Here is a 12,896-nt window from a genome sequence, read left to right as displayed (position 1 = left end):
GCTGCGACACTTCTCATCTGTTCCTCTGTGCAGGGGGTTGATCCTGCAGCCTCTGACTGCTGGGGGCTCGGGAGGGTTTGCTTGTGCTCCTTTTCCTCTTGTGCGCCAGCGGTGATGAGCTCTAGGAAACCAAGTCATGTCTTTGGTCTGAGTTGGGCTAAACCCACTGTTTTAGCAGAGCCTTGTGTGGTGTAAGGCCCTGATAACAAGGGAATGTCGCAAACACCCGTCTTGACATGGACAGGGATGGGCTGATGATGACCAGGGAGTGTTGAAGAAGGACGGAGCCTGTGGAGGCAGGATAACGTCTGGTGAGACCACTCCTCTAGTCCTGAAACACGGAAACGGTGACCATCTGTGCCCTGTGCACCATGTGCCTGTGACAGATCACCACTGGCTTGGTCAGCCCTGACGGGGGGGGCAATGAGACCCCCAGGACCCCCACAACCCACCAACTCATTTCTGGAACGTTTCTGAACGTTCCTGAGCACATACCGCCTGCTCAGTGATGACAGACCCCCGCCCATGGGGCGGGCACATCGGGTTATAAAAAGGGAAAACGAGTTTTCGGTGCGTGCCCACCACCTGAAGACTACAACTACGAGCAGAGAACGTCGCTGGATCCGAGGGTGGTGGTATCTTTTCTTTTCTCTCTCCCTCTCTCTTTTCTTTCTCTCTTTTCCTCTCTGTCACTCTCTTTGTCTCTAACTTACTTTTCAGCACAATAGGGTAGTATCGTCACATGTTTTGCCAAACCCTTACCTTTCATAGTTCTGCTAAGTTTTGAGTATTATTACGACTTTTGCCAAGCCTCTATCTTTTGTAGTTCCACTGAGTTTTAAGTAAATTTATGATTAGTTTGAACCTCTAAAGTAATCATCGTTACTCTGATTACTGGGCAGAGAATTAAAAAGTTGACCTCACCCTCAGCCCCTGAGTGGGACGGGCCGTGTGGCCCCAGTCCTTGGCAGCCCAGACCCACGGTGCTCGGGGACCCGCCACCTCCTGGGCCCCAGTCGGCTCCGGGGAGACAGTTCCAGCAGACGTTGGGTCCCTCGGCAGCGGTGATGGGGAGGCGCTGATGGACGCGGTGGGAGAGACGCACCGACCCCTTCAGAGCGGATGGGGATGTGCGTGGACTGGGATCCGGCATCGTCCTTTGCCCAGGTCTCTCCTAGGATTTCCCTCCGGCCACGATATCCTCCTTCCAGATAAGAGCACGTGTGTTTTCTCCTGGAGAAGGTACGTGTGTGATGTTTGTTGGTCCTCGCTGCCCAGCTGCAGTCCTCTGCTCTCTGTGCCGTGCTGAGCTCAGGCTGGGGTGACGCAGGGCAGAGGTGGAGGGAGAGCCCTGTGCCCGCGGGGAGCACGCCGAGGCTCCCCCCTGCCCGCGGCAAGAAGTGATGCACAGAGGAAGGTGGCGTAGGAGCCGGTGCTGCTCTGGGCTCGGTGCTGAGCCGGGCTCCTGGCGTGGCTGGCGCGGGTGCCGCCCCATACGGCGAAGGTAGAGCCAGGCAGAGCTGCCTGCGTTGCCCGCTGGTGCGTGGAAACCTCTGCGGTGGGCGAGGCTGGGGGTGACGAGCAGGGAGAGCTCCTGCGCGGGGGCTCGGGGCTGTCCTGGCTCCGTGGCCACCGAGGGAGGGGGGGGACACTGCAGGGTGGCAGCCTGGCCGTGCCCTTCCAGTGCCAGGGAGGGAAGGAAGGAAGGAAGGAAGGAAGGAAGGAAGGAAGGAAGCTCTGAGCCCAGCCTCCACCTTGCCCCAGAGCTGCAGAAACCCATCGAGGGACGCAGAGCGGCAGCTCACCATGCCAGGCTCGCCCCTCCGGCTCTGCACTCGGAGGCGCTTCGCAGCGGGGGAGTGTGACCCAAAGAGGATCCAAAGTGACCAGGAGGTAAATCCCCCGCTCCGTGCCCTGAAGGGCGCCCAGACGGGCTGGTTCCCAAACCCTCGCTCTGGGCTGAGCCTGCGTGATGGCCGGGCGCAAAGCCCCGGGCTGTGGCCCTTGTTTGGAGCGCGTGGCCCCGCAGGACCTCCTGCTACGTCTGCTGGTGGTGCGTTACGGAAATCCTCGTGTCATCCCTACCGTCCCCACCTGCCACTCCGCACCCCCAGCACCTCCGGGTGCTTTCTGCCCTTCAGCTCTGCCCGGCTTTCTGCCGGCTGTTGCTGCGTTCCAGCTTTCCCAGGAGCTTTTCCCCAGGCCTGGGTTCACGGGATGGCTTTGAACAGCCCGAGCCCCCGGACCGGCCCGTGCCTTGACGGAAACCGGCCCTGCCAGACTGCCGCTGCGCTCGCCCGGCGTTTGGCAGCGCGTGGCACGTGTTATCAGCCCGGGCTGGAGCGAGTGCGGGCAGGAAACCCAGTTGCTTTAGCTGTCTGGAAGCTGGGGCATTGATTTACAATGCCGAGGGGATTTTGGAGGGGACGGTTTGGGCGGATGTCGCCCGGGGAGGGCAGTGGGTGCAGCCACGAGCTTTCCCTCTGCAGAACCGATCGCCAGCCTGATCAGACAGGGGTTTGGGGTTGGGTTTTTTTTTCCCCTCCCTCCCGTCCAGGGATGCTGCTGAACCCCGGCTTTCAGGGCCAAACGTGCCGGGGGCTCCCCGGCCTGGGGAAAGCCGCGCTGTGGGATCCGTTGTGCCCCAACCAGGCTTCTCCTGAGCCGTCGCGCACAGCCGTCGCCTGCACAGCCTGGTGGTAAGGGGCTCCGGGCAGAGTCGCTGCGGCCAGGGATGCTCTTGCTCGTCAGGGTTGCTGCTAATTATACGCAGGGGTTGTAATTCCGCCCGCTCGGCCGCCTCACGGGTGCGTTAGGAGGGTCCCCTCAGTGCGTCCCAGGGGGCTGATGGCCCCACGGTCCAGGCAGGGCCGAGCCCCGCGGGGCGCAGGCGGGTGCGGGAGCGAGCGGAGGAGGAGAGCGCTGCGGCTGCCGGGCGCGAACGTTCCTCGCACCGCGCGGGTGCAGGCAGCCCGGGATCCTGCCGTCACCCCGTGCTGGCCAAGGCGAGCGGGGGTGGCAGAACGAAGGGTGGCTGGGCGGGGCGGCCGATGGTGACGTGGGGCAGGGGGCAGGGTGACCTCACGGTGCGTGGTTACCCCGCAGGGGGTGTGCGGGCCCCGGTGCACGGTTTTCCCCCCCCCCCAACCCCGAGGGGTGCGCGGATCCCGGAGCACGGGGGGGGGGGGGCGCGGGCAGCACGTGCTCGCGCGCAGCGTGGCCCTTTCCCGCGCCGCGCACGAGCCGGGGCGGGGGAAAGGGGCGGGGCCTCGCCCGGCCTCGCGCCGCGTCGGAGTGGACGAGTGGGCGGGCCGTACTGGCAGACGAGTGACGTCATCGCCCGGCTACTGCGGCGGCTACCGGGTTGGATCCGGCGGTTCGCCGCGGGCTGCCCCGGAGCGGCGGCGCGGGCGGGCGGCGGGGGTTGTTTCTCGGCGCCGCCGCCTCTTCCGCCCCCCCCGCCCCCGCACTCCCTCGGCCTCGGGGAGGAACCGCGTCCCCCCGGCGCTCGGAGCCGCCGGTCCCGGGCGGGGCGGGGCGGCGGGGCCGGCACCGCCTCGCCGCACAAAGCCGTGTGCCCGGGCGGAGCTATCGCTGGGACCGCACCGGCATCGGCATCGCCGCACCGGTACCGGCATCCGCCCCGCCGGGCGGCAGCGATGTGAGGGGGTGATGGCCGCGGGGCATGGCCGCCGGGCAGCGGCGGGGCGGGCGGCGGCGGGCGCTGAGCGCCGCCGGTGAAAATGGAGCCGCATCCGCCGGCGGCCGTGCCCGAGCCCCCGCTCCCCCGGGGGCCGCGGCGGGACGGGCCGGAGCCGGAGCCGGGCCTGGAGCAGGGCCTCTGGGCACCTGAGGCCGCCGAGCCCGCCCCGGGGCCGCCGCCGTGGTCCCCGCCGGAGCGGAGGGGCTGCCCGGCCCTGGAGGGCCCCGCCGAGCCCCCGGCCCGGCCGGAGGAGGAGCCGCGCCTCCGCCCCGTCTTCGACGCCCTGGACCGCGACGGCGACGGCTTCGTGCGTGTGGAAGAGTTCGTCCAGTTCGCCACGGCCTACGGTGCCGAGCAGGTGAGGCCGGCGGCTCCCCCGGGCACCGGGCCCGCCCCGGGGCCCTGCGAGGCCTGCGGGGCTCTGTCAGGCCTGGGCCGCCCCTCGCACCGGCCGGGCGCTTCCCGGCTCCGCGGCCCCCCCGGGAAGGAGCTGTGGGCTCGGGGCGAGGCGATGGCTCCCCGCCACAGAGCGCCGCGGTTGGCGTAACCCCGCGGGGAGCCTCGGCGCCGGGCCTCGCTTCGGTGGTCCCCGTCGGCCGAAGGGGTGATGAGCGAAGGCGGCTCGCGTCAATGGCGGCAGCCCCGGGAAGGGCTTTTAACGCCGGCGAAGGCAGCGTCTGCGTCGCCGGCGTGAGGGTCATCCCGGGTGAAGGGCACTCCGGGGCTTAACTGGATGCAGGAGGTACGGATGGAGCCAGGCGAAGCTGGAGCTGATGTTTCCCAGGTCCCGATCCGCTGGGAACAGAGCATCTCGGGAGTGCCGCCGGGAGCCCGCATCCCCTCTCTTTGTTCTCCATCAATAACGTGCTGAGGTTTGAGCAGCTCCTGTGCGTAAGGGACCGGCAGCGAGGCCCCGGGGTCTCGAGCTTCTCCTCCTCGCCGCGGAGGGTCCCTGCGTGGGCTGGCTGGCACCGCGCTGAGCGTGGAGCGGCTCGCTTATTGCGGGTTTGACAATCCTGAATGCGCTATTTTTTTATTTTCTTTTTCCCCCCCTCCTTTCTGGTGCTTTGTACCACGGTAAGCTTGTGTTTCCTTGCAGCAGATCAGATGCGATGTAATTTGAAGCTGCCTGATACGACCCAAAATGGAGAGAGCTCTAGCAAGCGTGCCAGGGGATGGAAATGAAGTTGTTGACCTCTTGTATGTTGGCCTGTGCTAGTGTTGCTACCAGAAAATAGGCTTCTTATTTTAAGGCATGCGGGTATCGTCGTGAAGTTTGTATGTGCTCACCCGGGAGATCTGCTTTAATTTAGCTGTAGCTGCCGTGCGTGTATTAAAGCGGCATGACAAAGCAAATCGACGTGTGTGAAGGAGTGTTTTGGTGGAGGAGCGTTTTTTATCTCTGGCCTGGTGGTAAAAACGTCTCTTGAGGATAAAACAGAGGCATTTCTTTCTGCAAACACCTTTATAAAGTGGAGATATGTAAGTCCTTTGTCAGATCCTTGCTGGTAAGGGGCACTGTGTGTGCAGACGGTATTACTTGCCGCCTCATTGCGTGATTAACCAGGTAGCGTCACAGCACCGGGGGGGGGGGGGGGATATATCATCTCAGCAATGCGCTCCTGCCTCCCCTGGGTGAGAGAAGCTTTATTCAGCGTAAAACCTCTGACTTGCAGCTTCCCGCTGTGGTCCGGGCACTCCGTGCCGCTGCACGTGTCGTGCGTGTCCCCCCCCCCCGTTGCCAGCAGAAAAAGCAGACGGTCCGTTCCCGTTGGCGTGCGAGTCGCTCTGCGTAGACCCTATACGTGATGGCCATCGCTTCGGGGCTCGGGGGGAGCTTACCGGGGCACCGTCTGCCTTGGCGTCCTTGCACTTCTGGTGCGGAGCAGCCCAAGTAGGTGGGAAATAAGAGCAGGCAGAAACCGCGTGTGCCTGGCAGGGGATGCGGCAGCGGGGCCCGGCGTTTGTTAGGGCCGGCAGCGCGCGCGGCTCAGCCCAGACCTGCCGCTCCGGCCTTGATTCTGGCAGGGGAGTTGTGCCAGAGCTTCAAAGGCGCGACGATAAGTCTGTAAAGTGCTTTGAGATCTTGGCCTGAGGAGCGGTTGCGAACTGTTAAGGTCTCTCCTGAGTGAAGCAGGGTGTCCAGGGAGGTTTTGTGCCAGTAAAAGCTGTCTGTTCATTTGGACCCAGCTTCAAGTGGCTGGCTGCAGGCTTCTTGCCTTGCCTGTCCCTTTAAAGTCGCTTGGTCCTCCCCACTGAGCACAGCTACCAGTAATGCTGGAATACGTGATGCTTTTTAGATACGTTTATCTTCAGTGAGAGACTTGTATAGCCAGCTCTTGGCGTGCAGAACAACCGTCCCTCGGTACAGCAAGAGCTGAACGCCCTGGTGAGGTTGGTGTGACAACGGCTGAGCCGACGGGTAACGGGCACCCCGGGGAACGCAGCCTGGTACCTTCTGCAGGTGAGAAAGTGATGTTTGCGATGCCTCTGCGTGCAAGAGGACTTACTGCGAGCCCGCGGCTTAGCAGAAGCAAGAAGGTGCAGTGAGTGTGAAGGAGAAGAGGTCGGTGGTGAGGTCTGAGCTCCCAGCAGATGTGTAATAAAGGGAGGAGTTCTGGGGAAGTTTCTTGACCTATTTTGTTTTAAACAGATGTAACTTGAGGGTCTTTGGAAAAGTGGAAATCTAGCTCGGGTGAAAGTTAAAGGACAGGAACATCACCGGGTGGGTAAAATGGCGTTAAGATGACTAAAAGGAAACTTCCAAGATGTGAATCAAGGTTGTCCTACAGTTGGAACTGGGAAGCTGGCAAGAGAGGTGCCGGGGTTTGATGGCTCACGAAGGTATGGGGTAGCAATCAGCAGGGAGTTAACGAGGAGTAAATTCCAGTCCTCTTACTGTCCCTCTGCCTGGCAAGAGGAGGAGAAGGAGGAACCTGCTTCCTTTTCTTCTCCCCTCCTTCCTCTTGGCCTCTGCCCACAGGGGTGGGTGCGTGGAAGGTATGCATGGGTGGTGGTGGAACAAACTGCTAAATGTAAGCACGGCGAGTCATGGCAGCCAGCTGATTCATCTGAGGGCTCGGAGGGGGCTGAAGGGTTAAGGAAAGCGCACGAGCGCGTGCGTGTGTGTGTGTACAGCCGTGTGTACCGGGGAGCTGGAGAGCTGCAAGTGTTGTCTTGAGCATTCAGTACACCACCAGAGGCATTTATGGGCTACTGAGCTCAGTGCTGTCAGATTATTTGGCTGAAACAATTATTAGCGAAATGTCAAAGGAAAAAGACCAACTGGCATTAATTCCATAACAGAAATTCACAACCATGTCACTTTTATGGTGTTTTTTTTTTTTTTTTTCCCTCTGCATGATGAAAACCATGGGTAGAAAAACGGGAGAGGTGCAAGGTGTTGTTTTGGGGTGTTTTTTAAAGTCGCTTGGATAGCTGAAAGACTGTCCTGAAGAGCTTCGTGGTTGTGAAGTGCTGGTATGGACTGGAAGAGATCAAGGCATGGAAACTAAAGGCAGTTTGTTCTTCTCCGAAACGACAAAAGCGGCTGGGGATTGAGGCTGTTGCCTTCGTAGTAAAAGGTGTGTGGAAAGGATGATGCTGAGGTCCCAGCAGCTGGGGATGACACTCCTAGCCAGGGGTGGCCTCGAGCCGAGAAGATGGAGCCGTGTGATGGTCCTCCAGCGATCTGTAACGGGCGGCTGGCCGTCAAACACGGACTGTTGTGCCACTTGAAAAGCTTGCCAGGGCCCCCTGGATGCTCTGCAGACTTGTAAACAAGATGTAGCGGGGGAGAGGTCTTGAGGATGGCTGGACTTCATGCAAAAACCACTAGTAGCATGTGAGGTGGTTTATAACGATGTTGTGTTTTTATCGTCTGCCTTCCATCCCCTTTATCGCTGCACCGGGGATCTGATGCTCCCTCAGAGCCGCTGTGCGGGCGGCGGCAGCAAAAGGGCATCCCGGTGCCGAAGACTGGAGTAAGGTTGGTGTAGGCAGCGAGTTGGGAGGTAGAGGCACGCTTTACATAACTCTTATGTCACCTCGCGAAGCGAGGAGGGTTGTATCTTGCAGTGGGTCAGCCAGAATCTAAGGCTATTGTGCAATAATTTAAAACCAGCAAATACATAATTACTCTTGCCTGTTCCGCAGTTGCGCTGTGGCTGTCCGGTTGCGGTGACAGAGGCCAAGCCTTTTCGCGCTGGACTTGTCACCAGCTGGAACCGCAGGGTCGCGTCGGGGCGGAGGAGAACCGAGTGTTTGTAAGACACGAGGGGAAGCTGTCCTGCTGGCACCTTGGGGTTTTCTTTTCTTTCCTTTTTTTGTTTTGATAGAGATGACAATGGGAGGTGGGAAAGCCTCTCGCACCGCATGATCTCCCTGCCTCTGCTTAATTAAAGAGAAGTCCCCGAGTTTGTCTAATCTATTTTCAAACGCTCCGAGCTCTATGGCATCTGTGCCCTCCGTGCTCTGACAGAGATCTTCAGGCTTTTTTTTTTTTTTTTTTTTTTAAATCTTGATGATCAGTTCAAGCTTCATATCAATATGCTTTGTTTTGTTTTCTTTAACATTTACATCCTTCAAGCATCTGTCCTTGACTACCAGCCTTCCTCTGCCTCCCCATCAGCTCATCCTCAGCCGAGCTCTCCGTATTCAGCTTTTAATTTTTCCTTACGTGATGGTTTCTGAAGCTTTTTATCAGGTTTGTTGTGCTTTTTCTGACCTCCCTCCTCCTTTTCAGCTCCTTGCAATGAGATGCCCACCCTGAGCTGGGTGCTGCAGAAGAAATCACGTTTTGGAGGCAGCAGGTATCACTCCAGACAGCGGCTGCAGAGAATCGTGGGGTTTACTTTTTTATTTTTAAATAGAACGACCTACAAGATTTGGCCATTTACTTTCTGGAATGAAGTCTGGATAGTGTCAAACTGCAGGTTTTTAGTGGCTCCCCGCCCCTGGTGAATCCAGGCTTGCTTTTCCTGCTCACCTCTGATGGATTCCTGGGGAATCGTGCGCAGAGCCTGGATCAAATGCTTCTTACCTCCAGCGCAGTCCTCCCTTGGAGCTGCTGACGTTGCATCTGATCTTGGACGTCCTCCCTATTCCCCTTGGTCTTCTCCCGCTTCCCTGTGAAATCTAATAGTTTGGATCTCTGTTATGAGGAAACCTCAATTATTACTATTTTTTATTATTATTTTTTGAGGGTTCTTACACCCTTTGAGCAGAGGAAATACCGGCTTTGCCTGTAAAAAGATTTCTAGAAGTATCTTGCGCGGATTCGTGGGCCGCGTAAATGTGAGTGAACCTCAAACTGCCTCCAACTGCGTTGGCGCTGCTGTGCCTTTCGGAGCTCTTAATTGCCGTTTAACTTTGGTATCCGCTACTGAGAGCGGAGCTGGGATTGCAGCGCGGGTGATGCTGTGGGCGTGTAACGGGTTTGAGCGTGCCTGTGGACACGCGTGTTTGTTTTGGAAGAGGAACGAATCTGAAATATTTTGCTCGCTGTGACCGAGGGCCCGGTTTTTTCACCGTAGGAATTCGTGGCAAAACTCCCGTTTGTTTTTGCTGGTTCAGGCGTGAGCCCTTCCTCGCCTCAAATACCGGGCTGGCTTGGCTGGGCGCAGCCCGCAGGGCTCCCTCCGCCTCCCGCTTCAAAGGGTGCTTTTAGCATCATTAATGACACATCTGTTATCTGCGGGAGCTGGAAAATGGGAGGTTTTCTTTCCCCCTCGGAGAGGGGAGAGCGCTTCCAAGCCAACGTATTTCATGTAATGTATTTTGGGTGAGGTGGTTGCTGGTTAGCTGAAAATGGAATTGTGCGAAGAAGTTTATTCATTTATAAATGTCCCAAAGACTCCAATAAAGAGATGATTTCTGTGCTCCTGGGTTTTTGCTTCTCCTACTAAGTTTTGGCTTTCAGCTTCTTGAAGGCGTTCCCTTCTTGGAGTGGCTGGGGAGGGTTAGGAGCATATCATACCGCAAACAGATTTTTTTCTTTACATTTTTTTTGATGATATGTTCCATAGTTACATTTGCGGCCGTAATCAAATTGATGGCTTATCCGGGCTGGATCAAGCCTGGCTTGATCGTGAATACTCAAAGGCACGCTTTGTCTGTGCGGAGGAGGGTGGCGATGGGAACTCTATCCCAGCTACCCGTTTATTTAAGAAACCTTTTTTGCTCTTCCTTCTTCCTTTAGATTGAAAATACAGCTATTGCTGAGCGGGGGGTGTTGATTTATTTTAATTACACATTTTGATATAAATTAGATGTGTTCCTCTGGAATTTGAGATTATTACTGCAAATAAAGAAATGTTCTCCCCTCTCTCACTTTCTAGAAGAAAGAAAAAGCATCAGTGCCACCTTTGTAGAGTTGGGAAATGCTGTGGGCAAGGAGGCAAACCTGGGATTTCCAGGGAAGTGGGCTGTGGATGTGGCACCCAGTAATCCCCAGCTCTGAGGCCAGTTTGTACTGGGTGAGTGCTGCCAAAGGCTGGGACAGGAGCCCTAGCCGGGGAAAAGGACCTGGTCTAAAGGTTTTCAGTGTTGGGGTTTTTTAATTATTTGTTAAAAATGCTTGCAAGGGCTTTTTCCTGCAGTTGTCTTTTTTTTTTCTTTTCTTTTTTTTTTTTCTTTTTTTGTGCAGTCAAAATTCTTCCAAAGCTTTGCTTCACATTTGCCCACGGTGTGGGGCGGATTCACGAGAGGTTTTCTCCCTTCTCAGGAGCAGGATGTTTTCTAAGGCTATGACTAATAAAAATTGGATTGGGGTCATCATAATTAACTGACTGGAATACGATACCGCACCGCAGCGCGGTGATTCGGCTCTTACAGAGTCATTTCGACCTGGTATTGCTTCTACCCGAGCGCTCTCAAAGCATTTCAGAGTTGCTTATATCATTATGTAACTCAATACAGCCAGTAATTGATAGTCATTACAACAATTGCCTACGTAATTTCTCTCCGTTTTATTCTTGTTTTGACTTTTCTTTGCTGCTTGTTGTCAGATGAGATCCGCTTCGAACCCAGTGGCTTTTTTTTTTTTTTTAATTTAATTTTATTTTTTTTCCCCTTGCTTTTGATTTTTACAAACTAAGTGACTTCACATTAGCCTCAGCCTACGGTTCTGTACGGACGGGGTGATCTGCTGCGGCTGGGCCACCGTCGCGTTCCCAGCACGACAAAGCTACTGGGACAGTCCCTGTGAGAGCGAGCAATGGCATGAGGGTGGACCACAGCCTGCTTTTCCTTATTTCTCCTGCCTGGCTCCATCCTTTCAAAAACCCGCTTGGGTTGCTGGTGTAGGGCACAGGACTGGTTCCTCCACTTGGGCTTGGAGTGAGCGAAGCCAAAATTTCCCTCCGCTTGTTCGCTTCTGTTCAAACACCCGTGGAAAAGGCGGGTGCGACGCTGCCGGGCTGGGTCTGGTGAGCTTCTCAGAGGTGTGTTTTCTCTGGGGGCACGTTTTAGCTGGCACGCTGCGGTCGGGGGAGCGCGGTGCTGGTCGGGGACGCAGCAGAAAGCGAGCTCTAACAACTTGAAGCTTAAAATGCCGTCTGATCCATCAGGTGCGAGGCGATGGCTCGGCAGGAAGGCACGGTCACTGGGATGAGTAGGATTAAGTAGTGATTTGAGATCTCGCTACTGCGTTCGCATTGTGAAATGTGCCCGCTGACACAGATAGCGAGTTTGTCCTTGGGGAACTGTGCTTTTTTTTTTTTTTTTTTTTTCCTTTCGATGACTCTTGCGCTCCCACATGCCAAAAGCATTTCCACCTCCTCTTGGACTGGAACGCGTGTTCTTGGTGCTTCATTAAGCTGCCCGGAGCCGCTCTCCTGATGATGCTTTTCCGTGCCGCCTGCAGTAGAGCTGTTTCCTTAACTAGCCAAACCAAGTCTGTGCCACAGCCATGCTTGTTCGAGTCCGACAGACACCCCCCCCCAAAGCTCTTCTCAATCTTAATTTTTTCCACTTTCTTTCTGAAAGCATCTTTCATTCCCCTTTCAAATTGATCTTTAACAGGATGCCTCTGCCGAGGGGAGGTCCGTGCTGAGCCGCGGCTGTAGTGCCGCTGTCGGCAGCGGGGCTGTGATGACGTGCGCGTCGCCGGTGACGCGGGTGGAGGCAGCGGGATGGTCCACGCTTGGCCAGGTTGCGTGATGGTGGTGAAACCAGTGATCCCAGTGAAACATGTGATCCCAGTGCGTGGGATGCTGCTGGGCTGTAGGTCCGGGTCTGAGGTTTCCCGGTGGAGATGGGGCTTTACCTGAACACAGTGGGAGAGACATATCACGGATTAAGCCTTTAAAATAAAATAATAAAAAAAAAATCACTGTTTCTTAATACCTCTTGTGTGTTTGATAGCAGTAAGATACTGGAATACCTGCAGGCTCTTCCTCTATATGCGTGGGGGGGGTGTCACAGTTCATGTCAGCGGTGCCTGGCATGCACCTTGTTTTGGGAACCCAAAACATCCAAGGAATAGCCCTGAAAACGTTACGGGGCAGCGAAAATGCCAGCTTGGGCTTTCAGCATTGTCCTGAGTTAGACAGAAATTGTCTCTTCTTCCAAAATTCGGTTCGTGATGAGGTTTTCCCCTCTCTGTAGAACCTCTGCTGGAGTTGGTATGGTGCAGAGAGTAAGTTATTGATGGTTTTGTGGGGAAGAGAAGGAAACACGAGCAAGGGCGGCCTTGGGGCAGCTGAGAGCGCCCTGGCCAGCTATGGGTCTAGGATGGGGCTCCACCGCTGCTGGCGTGAGGCTTCCTTACGCCTGTGAATGTCCTGGGGTCAATGTCCGCTTTAGCCCTGGTTTTGGTCAGGGTCTTCTCCATTCTCTAGGGAGAAAACCGCTCTTAAAGCAGCGCTGTGTGGAGGCTGCTTGGTGTGCTCCGAGTGCTGCTTCTCCCCATCCAGCTCCTTATGTTGTAAGAGCAAAAAAACCCAACCCCCAAAAAACCCACTTGTAATAGAAATACCAGCAATACCAAACTGCTGAACTTGCTCGCTGAGTGTAACCTAATTTGAGGCGACTAATTTAGCCCAAACAAGCAATTGGGTTTTGTTTGACACAAATTTGAGTGCTTGCTTAAACGACACTAATTCCGCTGTTCCCTGCGTGGGTCCTGGCCCTGGTGTGTCCGCAGCTCTGCAGAGGCCACCGGGGTCCTGCGTGGGACGGGGACAGCTCTGGG

The 12,896-nt window shown here is 56.4% G+C and overlaps 1 protein-coding gene across 3 annotated transcripts in view; it reads left to right on the top strand.

Annotated features, from left to right (window-relative positions):
- The first annotated feature begins 3,352 nt into the window (after nt 1–3,352).
- RAB11FIP3 (RAB11 family interacting protein 3) overlaps nt 3,353–12,896 on the top strand; it is a 77,035-nt gene continuing 67,491 nt past the window's right edge. Inside the window, exon 1 of one of the 3 annotated variants that reach the window (XM_075767132.1) lies at nt 3,353–4,061. In XM_075767132.1, coding sequence (XP_075623247.1) covers nt 3,744–4,061 — 318 coding nt within the window. In that variant the 5' untranslated portion in view covers nt 3,353–3,743. The remainder of the gene's footprint in view (nt 4,062–12,896) is intronic. The other 2 variants (XM_075767134.1, XM_075767133.1) reach the window with 2 other exon arrangements.

This window comes from Balearica regulorum, chromosome 15, assembly GCF_011004875.1.
Source record: "Balearica regulorum gibbericeps isolate bBalReg1 chromosome 15, bBalReg1.pri, whole genome shotgun sequence".
Classification (NCBI taxonomy): domain Eukaryota; kingdom Metazoa; phylum Chordata; class Aves; order Gruiformes; family Gruidae; genus Balearica; species Balearica regulorum.
The sequence above is the reverse complement of the archived record's forward strand: the minus strand, read 5'-3'. Positions and strand labels throughout refer to the sequence as shown.